This window comes from Mandrillus leucophaeus, unplaced genomic scaffold (genome assembly GCF_000951045.1).
Source record: "Mandrillus leucophaeus isolate KB7577 unplaced genomic scaffold, Mleu.le_1.0 Scaffold88, whole genome shotgun sequence".
Classification (NCBI taxonomy): Eukaryota; Metazoa; Chordata; class Mammalia; order Primates; family Cercopithecidae; genus Mandrillus; species Mandrillus leucophaeus.
Genome location: NW_012109585.1, coordinates 2,370,899 through 2,389,206, shown reverse-complemented (window position 1 = coordinate 2,389,206; position 18,308 = coordinate 2,370,899). Strand labels below are relative to the sequence as shown.

General features: G+C 46.5%; 1 protein-coding gene across 1 annotated transcript in view; it reads left to right on the top strand.

Annotated features, from left to right (window-relative positions):
• SLC25A48 (solute carrier family 25, member 48) overlaps window positions 1-18,308 on the top strand; it is a 50,542-nt gene that overhangs the window by 3,706 nt on the left and 28,528 nt on the right. Inside the window, exons 2-4 of the mRNA XM_011969191.1 lie at window positions 5,797-5,840; window positions 13,869-13,940; window positions 15,993-16,251. Coding sequence (XP_011824581.1) covers window positions 5,797-5,840; window positions 13,869-13,940; window positions 15,993-16,251 — 375 coding nt within the window. The remainder of the gene's footprint in view (window positions 1-5,796; window positions 5,841-13,868; window positions 13,941-15,992; window positions 16,252-18,308) is intronic.

The window sequence follows — 18,308 nt, the reverse complement described above, 5'->3', positions numbered from 1 at the left end:
TGTTATGTCAATTGAATCTTGCAATATGTGATCTCTTGTGTCAGTTTATGTATAGTTCTTTAGTTATTATAACAACCCCAAAGAGGCAGGTACCATTGCATCTTTATTTTACAGATGAGGAAATTGAGATACAGAGAAATTCACTGACTTACCTAAGACCATGCATCTAGCATTGGCACTAAGATTCCAACCCAGGCTCCCTGGCACCAGAATCTGCCATCTTAATTTCATCTTAACTCTTTCCAAACAAACTTACATAACAAAATGTTGCCCTTTTTTTTTTATATTACCCCCACACACATACACATTTTGTGTGAGATTTTACTGGTTTGTGAAGTGCAAAGGTCTGGAAACCACTGACCTCATAATTCCATTTTTAAAATCTCAAATCCCCTGCTTTCAAATGGGTGGCAGGGAGATGTTGGCTCAAGGCTGGATCTAAGCCTGCTCTGAGCTGAAGGATGTGTGCACTCACTATGGAGGAAGCCATGGAGCCTGGGACCAGCGCTCCTCCCCCCACTACTGGGAAGGGTCAATTACTGCTATCACCTCTCTGCCTCTGCCCAGTTTAGTAGGTCGCAGGGCATGAGAGGGGACAGGTGGTTTTGGACCCAGGGACTCATTGTTCTGGGATTAGCTGGTTTCTTTGTCCCTAAAAATATCTAATAGTCCAGGAGCCCTTAGCTACCTTACCTGGTTAAATCACCTCTACTAATGCAGATATTTCCTTCTTCATCAGTGTGCTTGGCAATTTGTCTTTGAAGAACAGTTTCCCTTTCAATTTCAGTCACCAACTGCTACAACAAGGCTGATATGGTTTAGCTGTTTCCCCACCCAAATGTCATCTTGAATTGTAGCTCCCATAATTCCATGTGTCACAGGAGGGACCCCTGTGGGAGGTAATTGAATCATGGATATAGGCTTTCCCATGCTGTTCTCATGCTAGTGGATAAGTCTCATGAGATCCAATGGCTTTATAAAGGGAAGTTCCCTACACAAGCTCTCTTTTTGCCTGACACCATGTAAGATGTGACTTTGCTCCTCTTTAACCTTCTACCATTATTGTGTGGCCTCCCCAGCCATGTAGAACTGTGAGTCAATTAAACCTCTTTCCTTTATAGTTTACCCAGTCTCAGTAATGTCTTTATTAGCAGAATGAGAATGGACTAATACAGTAAGTTGGTACCAGTAGAGTGGGGCGTTACTGTAAAGATACCGGAAAATGTGGAAGCAACTTTGGAACTGGGTAACAGGCAGATGTTGGAACAGTTTGAAGGGCTCAGAAGAAGACAGAAAAATGTGGAAAAGTTTGGAACTTCCTGGAGACTTGTTGAATGGTTTTAACCAAAATGCTGATAGTGATATGGATAATGAAGTCCTGGTTAAGATGGTCTCAGATGGAGATGAGGAACTTGTTGGGAACTACAATAAAAGTGACTCTTGCTATGTTTTCGCAAAGAGACTGGTGGCATTTTGCCCCTACCTTAGAGATCTGTGGAACTTTGAACTTGAGAGAGATGATTTAGGGTATCTGGTGGAAGAAATTACTAAGCAGCAAGGCATTCAAGAGGTGATTTCTAAACGCATTCAATTTTATGTATTCACAAAGATATGGTTTGGAATTGTAACTTATGTTTAAAAGGGAAGCAGATCATAAAAGCTTGGCAAGTTTGCAGCCTAATTATGCAATAGAAAATAAGAACCCATTTTCTGGGGAGAAATTCAAGCCTGCTGCAGAAATTTGCATAAATAACAAGGAAATAAATGTTAATCACCAAGACAGTGGGGTAAATATCTCCAGGGCATGTCAGAGACCTTGGCGACAGGCCCTCCCATCACAGACCCAGAGGCCTAGGAGGAAAAAATTGTTTCCTGGGCTGGGCCCAGGGCCCCCCTGCTCTGTGCAACCTAGGGACTTGGTGCTCTGTGTCCCAGCCAATCCAGCCATGGCTAAAAGGGGCCAATGTACAGCTTGGGCTGTGGCTTTACAGGATGCAAGCCCCAAGCCTTGGCAGCTTACACATGGTATTGAGCCTGCGTGTGGATAGAAGTCAAGAATTGAGCTTTGGGAACCTCCACTAGATTTCAGAGGATGTGTGAAAATGCCTTGATGTCCAGGCAGAAGTTTGCTGCAGTTTGCTGCAGGGGTGGGGCCCTTATGGAGAACCTCTGCTAGGGCAGTGTGTATGGGAAATGTGGGGTGGGAGCCCCACACAGAGTCCCCACTGGGGCAATGCATAGTAGAGCTGTGAGAAGACAGCCGCAATCCTCCAGACCCCAGAATGGTAGATCCACTGACAGCTTGCACCATGCACCTGGAAAAGCCACAGGAACTCATTGCCAGCCTCATGGGCATTATAACTTTTTATAAAATTATTTTTTAAAAAAGAAACCCCATTTCCTTTCTCCCTCAGTTCCTTCACCAGTGGTACCTCTCAGAGCACTTTCCTCTGCAGCAGGGCATGCAGATCAGCTATGTTGATAGCATTTGCTAACTCATGGGTGACGCTCATGCCAGCAGCTGGGAGGAAGGCTGTACCCTGCAAAACCACAGGATGGAGCTGCCCAAGACCATGGGAACTCACCTCTTGCATTAGCATGACCTGGATATGAAACATGGAGACAAAGGAGATCATTTCAGAGCTTTAAGATTTGGTTGCCCCATTGGATTTTGGACTTGCATGGAGCCTGTAGCCCCTTTGTTTTGGCCAATTTTTCCCATTTGGAACAGGTGTATTTACCCAATGCCTGTGCCCCCATTGTTTCTAGAAAGTAACTTTCTAGAAACTTGCTTTTGATTTTACAGGCTCAGAGTAACTTGCTTTTGATTTTACAGGCTCAAAGTAACTTGCTTTTGATTTTACAGGCTCAAAGTAACTTGCTTTTGATTTTACAGGCTCATAAGTGGAAGGGACTTGCCTTGTCTGATGAGACTTTGGACTGTAGACTTTTGAGTTAATGCTGAAATGAGTTAAGACTTTAGGAGGCCATTGAGAAAGCATGATTGGTTTTGAAATGTGAGGACATGAGATTTGGGAGGGGCCGGTAGTGGAATAATGTAGTTTGGCTGTGTCCTCACCCAAATCTCATCTTGAATTGTAGCTCCCGTAATGTGTCATGGAAGAGACCCATGTATCATGGGAAAGACTGAGTGGGAGGTAACTGAATCATGGGGGCGAGTTTTCCTGTGCTATTCTTATGGTAGTGAATGAGTCTCATGAGACCTGATGGCTTTATAAAGGGGTGTTCCCCAAGCTCTCTTTTTGCCTGCTGCCATATAAGACATGACCTGCTCCTCCTTCACCTTCCACCATGATTGTGTGGCCTCCCCAGCCATGTGGAGCTGTAAGTTGATTAAACCTCTTTCCTTTATAAATTACCCAGGCTTGTATATGTCTTTGATAGTAGCATGAGAACAAACTAATACAAAGGGCTTCTTAATCTAAGTGGCCTTGGGGCAGCCTTGGTTCTCTTCAAATTGTACAAGTCTTGTGAGTGTGTGTGTGTGTAGGTATTTTTTCTGTGAAAAGATACAGTGTATTCATCACTTTTCCAAATGGGTCTTCTTTTTAAAAAATTCTATGGTGACATTACTCACATTTGAGCATCCTGTAGGTGTCAGGCTCTCTGCTAGGTATTTTATATGCATTACTGAATTTCATTCTTACCATGGAAGCAGGAGATAGGTGCTGTTATTATTCCCACTCTATGCATGCTAAAAGTGAGACATAGAGAAGTTAAGTAACCTGCAGGAACTGAAAGTTTTCAGGTCTTTTCTTTACACATATCCTGCCACACTTTTTGAGCTGAAATTCATATAATAGAAAATTAACCATTTGAAAGTGTATAATTCAGTGGCATTTATTACATTCACAACACTGTGCAGCCATCACTTCTATCTAGTTCCAAAACATTTTTCTCGTGACCAAAGAAGATGCTGTACCCTTCAAGAATCACTCCCATTTCCACCTCTTCCCAGTCCTGGCAACCACTAATTTACTTTCTGTCTTTATGGATTTACCTATTCTGGATAATTCATATAGGTAGAGTCATACAATACCTTGCCTTTTATGTCTGGCCTTTTACATTTAGCATAATGTTTTGGAGGTGCCTCTATGCTATAGCATGCATCAATAGTTTGTTTCTTTTTATTGCCAAACAGTATTCCTCTGTATAAATATCCCACATTTTCTTTATTCATACACCAGTTGATGGGCAATTGGATTATTTCCACCTTTTGGCTATTGTGAACAATGTTGCCATGATGTGTGTGTACTTGTACTTGTCTGAGTATCTGTTTTCTGTTATTGGGTATATATGTAGGAATTGAATTGTTGGGTTAGGTTGTAGCTCTATGTTTAGCTTTTTTGAGGAATTACCAAACTGTTTCCACCATGGCTGCACCATTTTGCATTTCTACAAGCAACGTACAAGAGTTCCAGTTTCTGTACATCCTTGCCAACAGTTCTTTTCCACTTTTTTTCAATTATAGCTATCCTACTGCGTGTGAAGAGGATTCTCATTGTGGTTTTAATTTGCATTTCCCAAATGACTACAGATGTTGAGCCTCTGTTCATGTGCCTGTTGGTCATCTGTATATCATCTTTGGAGAAATGTGTGTGCAAGTCCTTTGCCTATTAAAATTATTCAGTTGTAAGAGTTATTTCTATATATGGACACTAAATTCTTATCAAATATGTGATTTCCACACATTTTCTCCCATTCTATAGGATGTCTTCACTTTTGTGTGCAAAAGTTTTCAATTTTTATGAATGTTATTATTTCTTGTGTTGTGTAGGGGAGTTAGAGATAACCTCTGACCCCCTGTTTAGCTCCTACTGGTCTCTTCACCTGAATATAAAAACAAAATTGACACGAGGCTGGTTAACAAGAGAAAAATAATACAGATTTTATTAGTTTCTCACGACATAGGGATCTTCCCAAGAGAGTGAAGTCAGGAGAAGTGGCCAACACAAGATCTTTTCATACTTTTTAAACAAAGAGTGATCAATGTGAGAAGAAATGACAGGACAAAGAAAATCTGGCTAGGGTGGTGGAATTTTGCTAGAGGAGTCACTAGAAATATGGGTAGGGGGGTATAAAACAGGTGGAATATAAGGATTGCTTCATTAAGCATGAATTCAGGGCCACTGCAGCCTTCAATTCCGAATCCCGGCTAGTAAGAGCTATTTTCTTACCCTGGTATGGAGAGGGTACCCCTCCCAGAGGAATCTTTATTGCTTGCTGCATGCAGGAAGAGGCAGGCCAGTTCACCCTTTCAGAAATTATGATTTCTCAATGTTTTCAACTTGAAATAATCAATGTACCCATCTGCTATATTTTGGTGTGGTATGTCCTTCACTCCTTCAGTTGGTCATACACTTGCTATCATATCTAAGAGTCCATTGCAAATCACAGGTCAAGATTTTTTTCTGTGTTTTAGTTTAAGAATCTTATAGCTTTGCTCTCCCATTTAGATCTTTGATCTATTTTGAGTTAATTTTGTGTATGGTATGAGGTAGGGTGTCTATCTCCACTCTTTCACTCTTTTGCCTGTGAATATCTACTTGTTCCAGTCCCTTTGCCTCCCTTTTATGGAGTGATTACTTGTTTTACTCTATTTTCTCTGCCTTCCTTGGTGCATGGGCCAGTGCCTAAAACATTGGAGCCCACCCACTCCCCCTACCCCAGCAACTGACCATTGACTAACTGAGTGACTGTTTTGTCCCAAGAGCTGGCTGGTACAAGCCAGGAGTCCAAGGGCTGAGTTACCAGGCATTCTTTTTTGATCCACAGGTGCAGCCAGTGTCATCGTCGGCCACCCTCTGGACACGGTCAAGGTACAGTAGCCATGTTTCTCATTACCTCTTAAAAAGAGGCATGGAGCTGACCTGCCTCTGGGACTATGCCTGCTGTTTCTGATCTCCCAGAAAGTCTTCTGCCCAGGGCAGACTCTGTTGCCAGCCCAGGGGGAGTGGGGTGCCAGGAGGTCTGGTTTAGACTTGAAACACTCAGAGGTCCAGGTAGAACTTGAGAACTAGATTGGAGATGGGAACCCATCATTACCTGATGAAGCACATAGGTGTGAGGATTCTGGAGCTGGTGGGGCCTTCCTGGCATTGGGATTATCCAAGCCCCTTGTTCTGGGATGTTCCCTAGAAAGGGCAAGGGGCTCATCTCAGATCATACAACAAGTTAAAAACTGAGGTGTGAGATGCTGCAAAGGAGCAATCTTTCACCCCATCCCCACCCCTGCACCAGTCCCCAGTGGTAAGCAGAACTTAGAGCTATGCTCTGGGAATGGAGCCATAAATTGTGCCTCCTCACTGCTGACTGGCTTCCAGATCCGTTTCTAAAGCTCTGCCTGGATTGTGCACAGAGAGGAGCCTCACAGGCCCTTTTCAAATGGCTGCTGCAATGTCCTTTCTCCCCATCTTGCTCCCTGTATGAAAATGGACCGTCTCCTAGGTCAGGGTCCATGTTCACCCTCTTCTTGATGGGAAGATCAGTCTACCTGTTTTAAATATTTGAAGAAACACTTTAAGTAGTAAAAGGGGGCATTTAGGCTCCCCAGGGGATGTCCCAATGCAGGGGGCTGGCAGGCAGGACCCAGTGCTGGGAGATGGGCACACAAAGTGGTGAGTGAAGCAGGCTTAGTCGACCCTCCTGGAATGGTATAATCTTCCCATTTTATACAGGAGGATAGTAAAGTGCAGAGTTCAGGATCCTGCCCCAGATCTCAGAGCAGGGCATTGTAGTGCTGGATTCAAAGCTCCAAAGTAAACTTTACTTCCAGGCTGACCTGGGCTTTGAGGACTTAGGAGTGAGGGAGGCAGGCAAGGAGACAGATATTTTTAGGACATTGGTGGACAATAATTAGGGAACACAACAGATGCACAAAGCATTTATGGACAGTGGTAGGTGCTAGGGGGACACACTAGGTGATGGCAAAGACAGTGACGAGAGCCTTCTCTAGTTTGAAGAGTCAGGGATGGCCTCTCTGCCAGGGAGGCAGCTAAGATGAGACTCAAATGTTACAAAGAGCCAGACGTGCAGAACTGGGGTCAGAGTGCTACTCACAGAGGGACAAGCTAGTGCAGAGGCCCAAGGGTGGGAACAGGCTGTGATGTACATTCTCCAGGAAAACAAAGAAGGCCAGTGTGTGTATGGTGCACATAGTGAGCTGAGCAAGTGGTGTGGTGCAGGTGCTGGGAGAGGCCCGGGGAGAATGGGATTGCAGAGTGTGCTAGGGGCCTTGCTGCCTGCCTCCTGCCAGCCCTGCACACCCAGGCCCTGGATCTCAGAGCCCACCAAGGAGGGCTGTGCAGCAAGTTCATGTCTGAAATGAACTTACTAGCCTATCAAGGCTGAGCCATGGCTGCCCAGAGTTAGGGCCCATGTCTGGACTCCCCAGGGCTGTCCGGAGCCAAGTCAGGTCCTCAGAAACCTTTCCTACCTCTGTGGTAGCTGCCCACTGAGCCCTCTACCCTCCACGAGAGCTGGCTGGTTATCTTGCCCAGGCCTGGCTTCCCTAGCCTGTGGCCTCTGATTCTCTCCGGTTCAGAATGCAGCTCAGCACAGAGCTGGGCACAGCCTCCCTGGATAAGCACCTGCTGAATGAGTGGCCATCTTGGACCCCAGCCAAGTTCAAGCTGCCTGCTGCATACCTCTCCAGGGCTGGGCCTTGGGGAGACTTGGAGGACTCAGATGCACTCCCTAATGTCTCCATGACAGTGCTGGTTGTTCCTGGCGATTCTCACCCTCCCAAACTCACCTCAGTCATTCCCAGTCTGTCTCCTCCAGGGATCATTCAACAAACCAATTCACAAGAATGGGTCAGTGGGGAGGCAGCATGGCCAAGCCGGAAAGCATGGGCTTTGGAACCACACAGGCTCTAGGTGTGAATCCTGTGTTTGCCATTTCCTGCTTGTATAGCCTTCTGTTAAACACGATACGAATCCTTGGCTTACAGGGTCAGTATAAGATTATAAGCATTGTTTCTGGTACTCAGTAGGGATTCAAAATTGGTAGTTGCTATTTTTATCAATATCATTCAATATATGTTAAGTTTTGCTCAGTTACCACATCATGTGACAATGTCCGGGAAGATTTTCACCAAAGTTGGAGAATGTGTTTTCAATTCTCTGATTTAAATGGTATTTACAAATTTCTCTTTGGCGGGCAGTGGGACACCTCAAAAGATGAACAAGCATTCTCCAGGTGGCATGCTCAGTCACTGACCATGGAACTGCCTGCCACAGGCCCAGCATCTCGGCAAGGAAAAGGCCTGTTGTTTCCTTAAAACCCAGGCTGACTTAATATAAGTTGGTAACAAGTCACTGTTGGTTGTGAGAGATTTAATGATAAAAATTTGAGGGTATGGATTAGTTTCTTTGGGCTGCTGTAACAAACAACCACAAACTGGGTGGCTTAAAACAGTAGAAATTTATTTCCTCACAAGTCAGGAAACAGGAAGTTCAAAACCAAGGTGTTGGTGCCTTCTGGAGGCTCTGAGGGAGAACCTGCCACATGGTCCTCTACCAGCTTCCAGTGCCTGCTGCAGTGCTCAGCACTCCTTGGGCAGTGGCTCCGTAACTCTAGGCCCTGCCTGTCTTCATATAGCCTCCCCTCTGAGTCTCTGTGTGTCAGATCTCCCCGTCCTTCCTAAGGACACTAGCCATTGGATTTAGCACAATTTACAGGAGTGGAGCTCCCTGGCCACAGTTGCCTGAAAAGGCAGTCTCTCCCTTCTCTGCACTCTGCCCTGAAGCTCTGGAGGGAAGCCCTCCTGAGACATGACATCCAGTCTTTGTTCGACCTGAGTGCCCCTGTTGCACTCCAGAACACCTTCTTTCCTTCCTTCTGGCTGATGTTTTCTCAACAGACCCTGCCCACCAAGAAAGGGCCAGGCAAGTCTGAATAACTGGAAATCCAATCCTGGCCTTATCACCTACTCTCCAGTGACCTGGGCATAGCACTTAACCTTCCTGAGCCTTGGTTTCGTTGTCTGTAAAGTGGGCAAGTAGCACTTCCCTGGTGGGGCTGTCATGAAGACTGTTCACGGAGGTCTTGAGGATACAGCAATGAGCGAGATGATGCTACTATCATGAATAGACAACCTAGGGCGCAGGGAGGCAGACAGTCACTTTTCTGGGGTCCCAGAACTCACCCAGCTTCAAGGCCTGTGCTGCTGACCCAGTGAAAGACTTCTTCCTGTGCCCTTGGCTACATGGTCTTAGGCTGAGGAGGCCCGGCTGGTACCTATGTCTGATGCAGCATGACTAGGTTTTCTAGTCAGGGCTTGGCTGCCTCTAGACCAGGAGTCCCCGACTCCCATACCACACCAGTACCAGTCTGTGGCCTGTTAGGAACTGGGCCGCACAGCAGGAGGTGAGCAGTGGGCAAGCGAGCATTACTGCCTGAGCTCTGCCTCCTATCAGATCAGTGGCAGCGTTAGATTCTCAGAGGAGCACAAACCCTATTATGAACTGCGCATGTGAGGGATCTAGGTTGCCTGCTCTTTATGAGAATCTAATGCCTGATGATCTGATGGTTTCACCTCGAAACCATCACCCCACCCTGGTCTGTGGAAAAATTGTCTTCCACAAAACTGGGCCCTGGTGCCAAAAAGGTTGGGGACCACTCCTGTAGACCATTGGGACTGGACTGCAATGGACAGGCTTTGGGGTGGGGGATGTCTGCCTCCTTCTCATGAACATCCCACTGGGGGTTCTTGTTTTGCTTCAGCATGCTCCCCGCCATTACAGGCTGCCCCCTCACTACCCAGTCCAGTCTGGGGCATGCATGTTGGCCCAGGACAGTCAGGGCATGGCCTGCCAGACCAGGGGCAGGCCAGGCAGTGACTCAACTTGAAGCACTGAGGCTCCAGCCACCTCACCTCCTGACACTGAGCACTCATCCTCTTCTCCTTGGGTTTTCAGCTGTGGGGTGTTGAGAGCTTCCAATGGGAGGGACACCATGAACTGGAGTAGCATGAGATTCATAGCACCCATGACATGAAGCTCATAGTTTTCAGCTAAATATTGCATGAAGGGCCATGATCTTCAAGATGTATCCACTGCATTCACAGAATCCAGGGCCCCCATTCTCTATAAGGACCAAAGAAAGTGTCAGAGACCTGAGAAAACTGTATATAAGAAGAAAAGTACACAATCAAAATTAATGCTGCACTAAATATTTACAAAATATAACCTCATGTTAAATAGTCAAATGCAACTCAGCTTTCATGGAGGTCTATGTGGATGATATTAATATGGGATGTACATTAAATATATACAATTATACTTAATTTTATCTTACTTGATACAATAGGAGCAGGTTTGCCAAAGTGAAAGAGTCCAAATCTAAGCAAGTCTTAAAATTGATTCTGCATAACCAGGAGAGATGAGAAAGATAATGGCAAGACCATCCATTCTGTAGGCCCAAAATGAGGGCTCTGGACACCTCAGATTTGGAGATATTTTCCCTAATAACTAAAAGCACTGAGGCTGGGCTAGGGAACCAAGCTCTCTTCTCTCTTGTCTTTCATAGGTGTTCACTGAGTACGTATTATATACCTAACACTATGTATAGGTCAGAGAACCCAACCCTCAGGGCAGTCACACCTGGTTAAGAGCTTGGACTGGACTTGTTTTGGTCTCAGTAGGCTACAGGTTGGTGGAAATAGCAGCCTCTGAGTGAAAGGCCTTGGGGATGAACCAAATGAGGGGGCCAGGTTCCTGGGGAAACCATGTGAGTCAGTGTGGTTGACTGAATGGTGGTCCCCAGGCATGCCTGTGTCCTCATCCGTGGAACCTGTGAATGTCATCTTACACGGCAAAAGAAAACTTTGCAGGTATGATTATGTTAAGGATCTTGAGATGGGAGGATGACCCTGGATTATCGGGGAGGTTCTTAAATGTAATTACAAGTGTCCTTGTAAGAGGGAGGTGGAGGGAGATTTAGATTTCTTCCTACGGAAGAGGAAGAAAACAATGTGATAACAGAAGCAGGGAGAGAAGAGGAGCCATGATGCTGGGGCTCTGGGAAAGGGGGTGAACCCCAAAAGCTGGGGGAGACAAGAAAACAGATTCTCCTCAAGAGTCTCCCGAGAGAGTGCTGCCCTGCCAGCACCCTGATCTTAGCCCACTGAGACCCATTTCAGATTTCTGGTCTTAGAACTGTAATAGAATGCATTCATGCGGTTTTAAGCCATGAAGTTTGGAGTAATTTGTTACAGCAGCAACAGGAAACTAATGTAAGGAGCCAGTTGTGTTCATCTGTAAGATGGGACCAGTATCAGTGCCTTAGAGCATCTGTGGGATTTAATGAGGTCAGTTTTATATTCGGTTGTGTTCATCTGTAAGACGGGACCAGTATCCATGCCTTACAGCATCTGTGGGATTTAATGAGGTCAGTTTTATATGATGGTCAGTATGCAGTTGGTGCAATTAAATGCCTTCTCCTGCTATCACTGGGGGCCCTAGAGACTTGGGCTTTGCTGCTGGCCTCAGTGCCAGCCTACCCGAGTGGTCAGCATGCCTGACAGACCTTTGTTCCATGGCTTTGAAATTATTCTGTGATCTAGGTTTGGCTCTCAGGTTGAGTTCCTTCATGTATTATTGGCTTGAGTGACTCAACCACTCAATTTTCTTAGCAGGAACTTGATTACTTGTTGCAGCGGGTGGGTGGTAGTCAAACATCCTGTGGATTCACTTTCCAGGGACAGCCGTGGGAGAGTGTTGGACATCATGACAGCCTTACATGGGGCACAGGGAGAGACCTGCACCCCTCCAGCACCTCCTGAGTTACCACCTGGCCCAAGTCATTGTCCTGGTTGTGGACATCCCACTCCGAGATAGGCCTCTGTGGTTCTGCTCAACAAGAAGACCTTGAAGGCCCAGTTCTCATCTTGCTGCATCTTCCAGGGAGTCTCCCCCACCCAATTTAAAATTACCTTTTCCTTGTTATCAACCAGCTCTTCTTATCCTTGGTTTATTTTCCTCTATAGTACTTGTCTCCATCTAAAATATATATTTACTTGGGAATTACTTTTTATTGACCATCTTTTCTGACTCCACCAGATTGTAAGTTCCATGAGGGCAGACTCTGGTTTCTTTACTGCTGAATTCCCTGAGATTGGAATAGTGCCTCCAATAAAATAGGCCCTGAACAAATATTGGTTGAGTGAGTCAGTAAACACACTTCTCTGATTATGAAAGTAATACTTATGAACAGGGTGTGTACTATTTCCTATATTTTCCTATGGCTACATATGTTTATAAAACTATTTAAATGGGTGCTTCTCAAACTCTTGGCCATGTTATTAGCCGTGGTCATAAACTCAGGGGAGGAGCAGGGTGAGAGCAAAGGTGGGTCCAATGAAGCTTTAGCCTTACATGTGACATTAATTTGTTGTTGTTGTTGTTTTTGAGAAAATGTATTTCCATATGAGTTGTATACTTTACATTAGTTTTAAACTACATAAACTACAAATAATGAAAGTAACATCTGCTGATTGTAGGAAAGTTGGAAAATGCAGAAAAGTCCCATGCAGGAAAACATTGCCTGTGATCTTCAACTCTGAGATCACCATTTTAACTACATGTACCCTTCCAGGGCCTCCTCCACTTGTCCACAGAGCTGAGCTCAGGTGGTTTGTGTGAAGAGCTAGCCTGCTTTTCTGGGTCTTAGCCTCTCACTGCAAACTGGGCCGCCTAGTATCTCCTCTTTGGTGGTCTCATGGCACCTTCGTGCACAGGCATGACATGCTGTGCATGCTGACAAAGTGTTTTGATGGAGAATTATAGGCTGCACATCTTAAAATAAGTGGAACCCTCTAAGGCTAGGGCAGGGGTACTCTTGAGTGGACTTACTCAGACCCTCTGTGCCAGTCAGCTGCTGCCCCTGGTCACCAAAGCCAGCCTCCATTAGAGGCCACCACACCTTAGCCATACAGTCCTTTTTCAGTCAGTGCAAAAGGACCACTGTGCCAGGGCTGTGCCCAGCTCTGGAGATGAAAGGAAAGTAACACAGGTGGTCCTACCCTAGTTGGGTGACCCAACATAAACCCTATGTAATCAAACACATAGGGCCACTCGACATTTTGACTCAGACCTAAAAGATGAGGAGGAGCTGGAGGAAGGGCCTTCCAGAAGTGGGGAACAGTAGGGGCAGCTGGATGGAGGCAGGAAAGAATTGCTGCTGCAGGGTCTGGGAACATGCAGCTCATGCAGGGCCCGGGGAGAGGAGATGGCACATGGGGTGAGAGACAGGTGCCTCCCAGTCTCAGGGAGAGTGCAGAATTTATCCTACATTTGATGGGAGGCCACTGGAGGCTTCATTGACCTTTGAAAATGATCAGTCTGCCTGTTGTATAAAGAGAAATGGAGGAAGTGAGGGAGAAGCAGGAGACCAGGGAGAGCTTCAGGCCATGTTTCTGGTGAGGATGAGGGGTGAGGCCTAGGGTGGTGGTTCTAGGGACAAGAAGAGCAGGTCTCCCCCAAAGATATTTTGGAGGGGGCAGCAACAGACAGCAGATAGGGTAGAGTCCCAGTTTAGTTTTTTTTTTTTTTTTCCAGTTTAGTTTTTATACTCAAGAGGCGGGGATCATACGATCATTCGGCACAACTAGCTGGCCTTTGCCATTCTTTCAGCAAAGCAGGCTTCTTTGCAATGAGTGAGTCTGAATGGGACATTAGAGGGAGGCAGTGCAAGCCAGAAACAGAGCACCAGCCTGGTCTGGACTGAAACCCAGACCCTTTGCTGGTGGGGGTCACTATGAGCAGGGCCTCTCCCTCCGAGGATCTTTGGAGCAGTGGGCTATGAGTGATCTCTGAGCCGATCCATGCCCTTGCCTCTCTCCACAGACTCGCCTGCAGGCCGGCGTCGGATACGGAAACACCCTCAGCTGCATTCGCATGGTGTACAGGAGGGAGAGCGTAAGTGCCTCTTGGGCGGGTGGAGTGATGCCTGCCTGGGACCCCACGGGCTAGGGACCAGGGCCACAGCCCCACACCGGCTTGCAGGTGGGGACCTCTCATTCTGCTCTTCACACTTGGCTCGATTTTCCCTACTTCACCTCACACCATACCTCAAATATTACGTGTTACCTAAACTCACCCCTGCCACCTACCGCAGCATAACTGAAGAAAAACTCCGGTTTTGTGTAACCACTATGGAGAAATCCTGAAGAATCTGGAGCCACAGTGTGGAAAATTCCTGCAAAAACAAGGTGATCACTCAGTTTTTCACAAAGGAACAAGTGACTAGCAAACCGTGTGCTGATAGACCTCCCTTTATCTGGCCCGGCGGCAGTCAGGCACGTCTGAGCCTAGACACCAGAGTTTACCTGTGCCCAAGTTGCTTGAGACCATGTGACCTGAGGTGTTCCTTTTCCAAAGGGAAAACTGAATGATACTTTGTAGAAGATACATCAGACTCCCTTCTTGAGAACTGGCATGTGCTCCAGGAACACTTTCTGAGGCCACTCTTTCTGGAATTTAGAATAAACTTTAAAATTTTGAATGAAATGACCTGATTTAAAGAAACCATCAGGTGGAACCCTGTCTCAGCCCTCTGACTTTTCTCTGAGTCACTGGAAATGTGGCCCCAGTGTAGCCACTGTCTCCACCGGACTCCATCCTAACAAGTGCCCTGGGGCTCGGAAGCCTCCTGCAAGCACCTAGAGTTTTCCCACAGATGAAGTGTGTCTTGCATCAGGCTGTTGTAACTCCCTTGATCGACTGCTTTACAACTGGGGCGAGCACTGCAAGCCTAGCACTTGGTGTTCCCGGGTGATGTTGTGGGAGTCCACAGTCCCCTGAAAGTGGCTGTTGATTCTCCTTTTGGCACACATTCCCGACAGTGTCTGCCAGCCTGTGTCCCAGCTCCGGGGTTTTGGTGGGGACTGCGGGCGGTTTCTCTGAGGCATAGCAGCTCATGGCTAAGCCACATCCAAGTTATCTGAAGGATCTTGCGATGGAAGAACAGTATGAAGCAAGGTGTGTTCACATGTATGTGTGCATACATGTGTGTATATATGCACGTGTGTGTGCATTTGCTGGTGTGTGTGAGGCACCCTGCCTCTGGCAGCCAGGGTACAGTGCGTGCAGCAAGGACTAGTGGGTTTGTGCACAGCCTGGAGTCTGCACAATAGCTTCCCAGTACTTTCTCACATTTGATTTGGCACGCGTGTGCTGCCCTGACTCCTCCAAGGGCCTGTGGAATTTTCCGGTTTTCCTCAGCACATCTGTGGTGTTCATCAAGAATGCCGTGTGGAAGGGACCGAACCCCAGCCTGCAGCACCGCCTCCTCAGCCTCCTGCAGCCTGTGTGTGCGCATCCTGTGTCCTTGTGTAACCCCTTCAGCGACTTCTGTCAGGAGACACCCATGCTGGTGGGCACTCATCTACAGGCTGGCCCAGGCACCCCTCAGGGATCTAGGGAACCCCTGTCTTATACTACAGGCTTAGTAGGCTGCCTATGTTGTAACTGCCTGTCAATTTGTTCCGCACCTCACTTTCCCCAGACTATGAGCTCAGTGAGGGCAGAGGCCGTTTCTTTCTTACGGTTGCTCCCCAGGGCCTGGCCCCTGGCCAGTGCCTGGAGAATGTTTTTACTGTGGTGTATGAGGTGGGGGCGTGTGGTGCTTGGCCAGCCCACTGCTCCTAAGGTCTCCTCAGGTTCCCCTGTGGCCACAGCCTGACTTTTTTCCAGCCCAAGATCACTGCCCCTCCCAGCACATGTGGGTTCCAGGCCAGGACACCACCCATAGGAAACAAGGTGGCTTGCAGAAGCCGGACTGTCATCAGAGCAAGGATGCCTGCCCCCTGAGCGGCCCCCGGCCATCTGCCTCCTGTCGCATCAGCACCCTCTTCCCCTCTCTTTGTTGACACCTGGGCAGATGTGTCCAGTGGTGTTCCCTGCCATCCTGCAGGCCCTGCGACGGCAGCCCCGGGTCCTCACGCCTCTTCCTTCTGGGTTTCACTGCAGGTGTTTGGCTTCTTCAAGGGCATGTCCTTCCCCCTTGCCAGCATTGCCGTCTACAACTCCGTGGTGTTTGGGGTCTTCAGTAACACGCAGCGGTTCCTCAGCCAGCACCGCTGCGGGGAGCCCGAGGCCAGTCCTCCACGCACGCTGTCGGACCTGCTCCTGGCCAGCATGGTGGCCGGTGTGGTCTCTGTCGGGCTGGGAGGGCCCGTGGACCTCATCAAGATCCGGTTGCAGATGCAGACACAACCGTTTCGGGACGGTAAGAGGCCAGGGGAGCACAGGCTGGTGTCTGGGACCTGTGGCCCTTTCTTGGTTTGTGGGATCTGGGACGTGGTTGTTAAAATCCTTTTATTGAGCAAGGCATCTACCTTGTCACCTGGTAGTCCGTAATTACAGGCATACCTCAGAGACAGGGGTTCGGTTCCAGACCACTGCAGTAAAGCAAATATCACAGTAAAAGTCACATGAATGTTTTGGTTCCCCAGTTCATTTAGTGTACTTCATGTAACACGTAATATCTGAGGTGTGGTGTGAGATGAAGTAGGGATGTACATAACTTTACTGTAGTCTAAGTGTGCAATGGCATTATGTTTTAAATATATATATATATATTTATATATATATACACCTTAATTTAAAAATACTTTAGTACTAAAAATTATTGACAATTATCTGAGTCTTCAGTGAGTTGTAATCTTTCTGTCGGTGGAGGGTCTTGCCTCGAAGTTGATGGCTGCTGACTGGTCAGGGTTGTTGTTGCTGAAGGTTGGGGTGGGCTGTGGCTATTTCTTAACATAAGACAACAATGAAGTTTGCCACATCCATTGACTTCCTTTCACAAAAGTTATATCTATAGCATGAGATGCTGTTTGATGGCATTTTGCCCACAGTAGAACTTCTTTCAAAATTGGAGTCAATCCTCTCAAACCCTGCCGCTGCTTTATCAGCTAAGTTTATGGAATATTCTAAATCCTTTGTTGTCATTTCAACAACATTCACATTCACAGAATCTTCACCACTAGTAGACTTCATCTCAAGAAAAACTTTCTTTCTCATCCATAAGAAGTAACTCTTCATCTGTTAAATACTATCATGAGATTGCACCATTCAGCCCCATCTTCAGCCTCTACTTCTCATTCTAGTTCTCTTGCTTTTCCCACCACATCTGCAATTCCTTCCTCCACGGAAGCCTTGAAGCTCTCAAAATTATCTGTGAGGGTTGGGGTCAACTTCTTCCAAACTCCTGTTAACATTGCTATCTTGACCTCCTCCCATGAACCCCAAATGCTGTTAAGAGCATCTAGAATGGTGAATTTTTTCCAGAAGGTTTTTCAATTTACTTGGTTCAAATACATCAGAAAAATCACTATCTATGGCAGCTATAGCCTTAAGAAATATATTTCTTAAGTAATAAGGCTTGGAAGTCAAAATCACTCTTTGATTCAGGGACTACAGAATGGATGCTGTGTTAGCAGGCCTGGAAACAACATTCATCTCCTTATACGTCTCCACCAGAACTCTTAGGTTATCAGATGCATTGTCAATGAGCAGTAATATTTTGAAAGGAATATTCTTTTCTGAGCAGTAGGTCTCAACAGCAGGCCTAAAATACTCAGGAAACCATGCTGTAAACAGATGTGCTGCCATCCAGGCCTTGTTCCTTTTCTAGAACATGGAGAGCAGATTGATTATCATTCTTAAAGGCCCTAGGATTTTCAGAATGGTAAGTGAGCACTGGGTTCAACTTAAAGTCACTAGTTGCATTAGTCCCTAACAAGAGAGTCAGCCTGTCCTTTGAAACTTTGAAGCTAGGCATTGACGTCTCCTTTCTAGCTCTGAAAGTCCTGAAGTCATCTTTTTCCAATAGAAGGGTGTTTTGTCTACATTGAAAACGTGTTGCTGAGTATAGTCACGTTCATCAATTCTCTTAGCTAGATCTTCTGGATAAGTTGCTGCAGCCTCTACATCAGTACTTGTTGCTTTACCTTGCACTTTTATGTTATGGAGATGGCTTCTCTCCTTAAACCTCATGAACCAACCACTGCCAGCTTCAAACTTTTCTTCTGCAGCTTCCTCACCTCTCTCCACCTTCAGAGAATTGAGGAGAGTTAGGCCCTTGATCTGGATTAGGCTTTGGCTTAAGGGAAAGTTGTGACTGATTTGATGTTCTATCCAGACTACTCAAACTTTCTTCATACCAGCAATAAGGATACTTCACTGTCTTATTATTTGTGTGTTCATTGGAGTAGTGCTTTTAATTTTCTTCCAGCATTTTTCCTTTGCATTCACAACCTGGTTAACTCTTGGGCAAAAGAG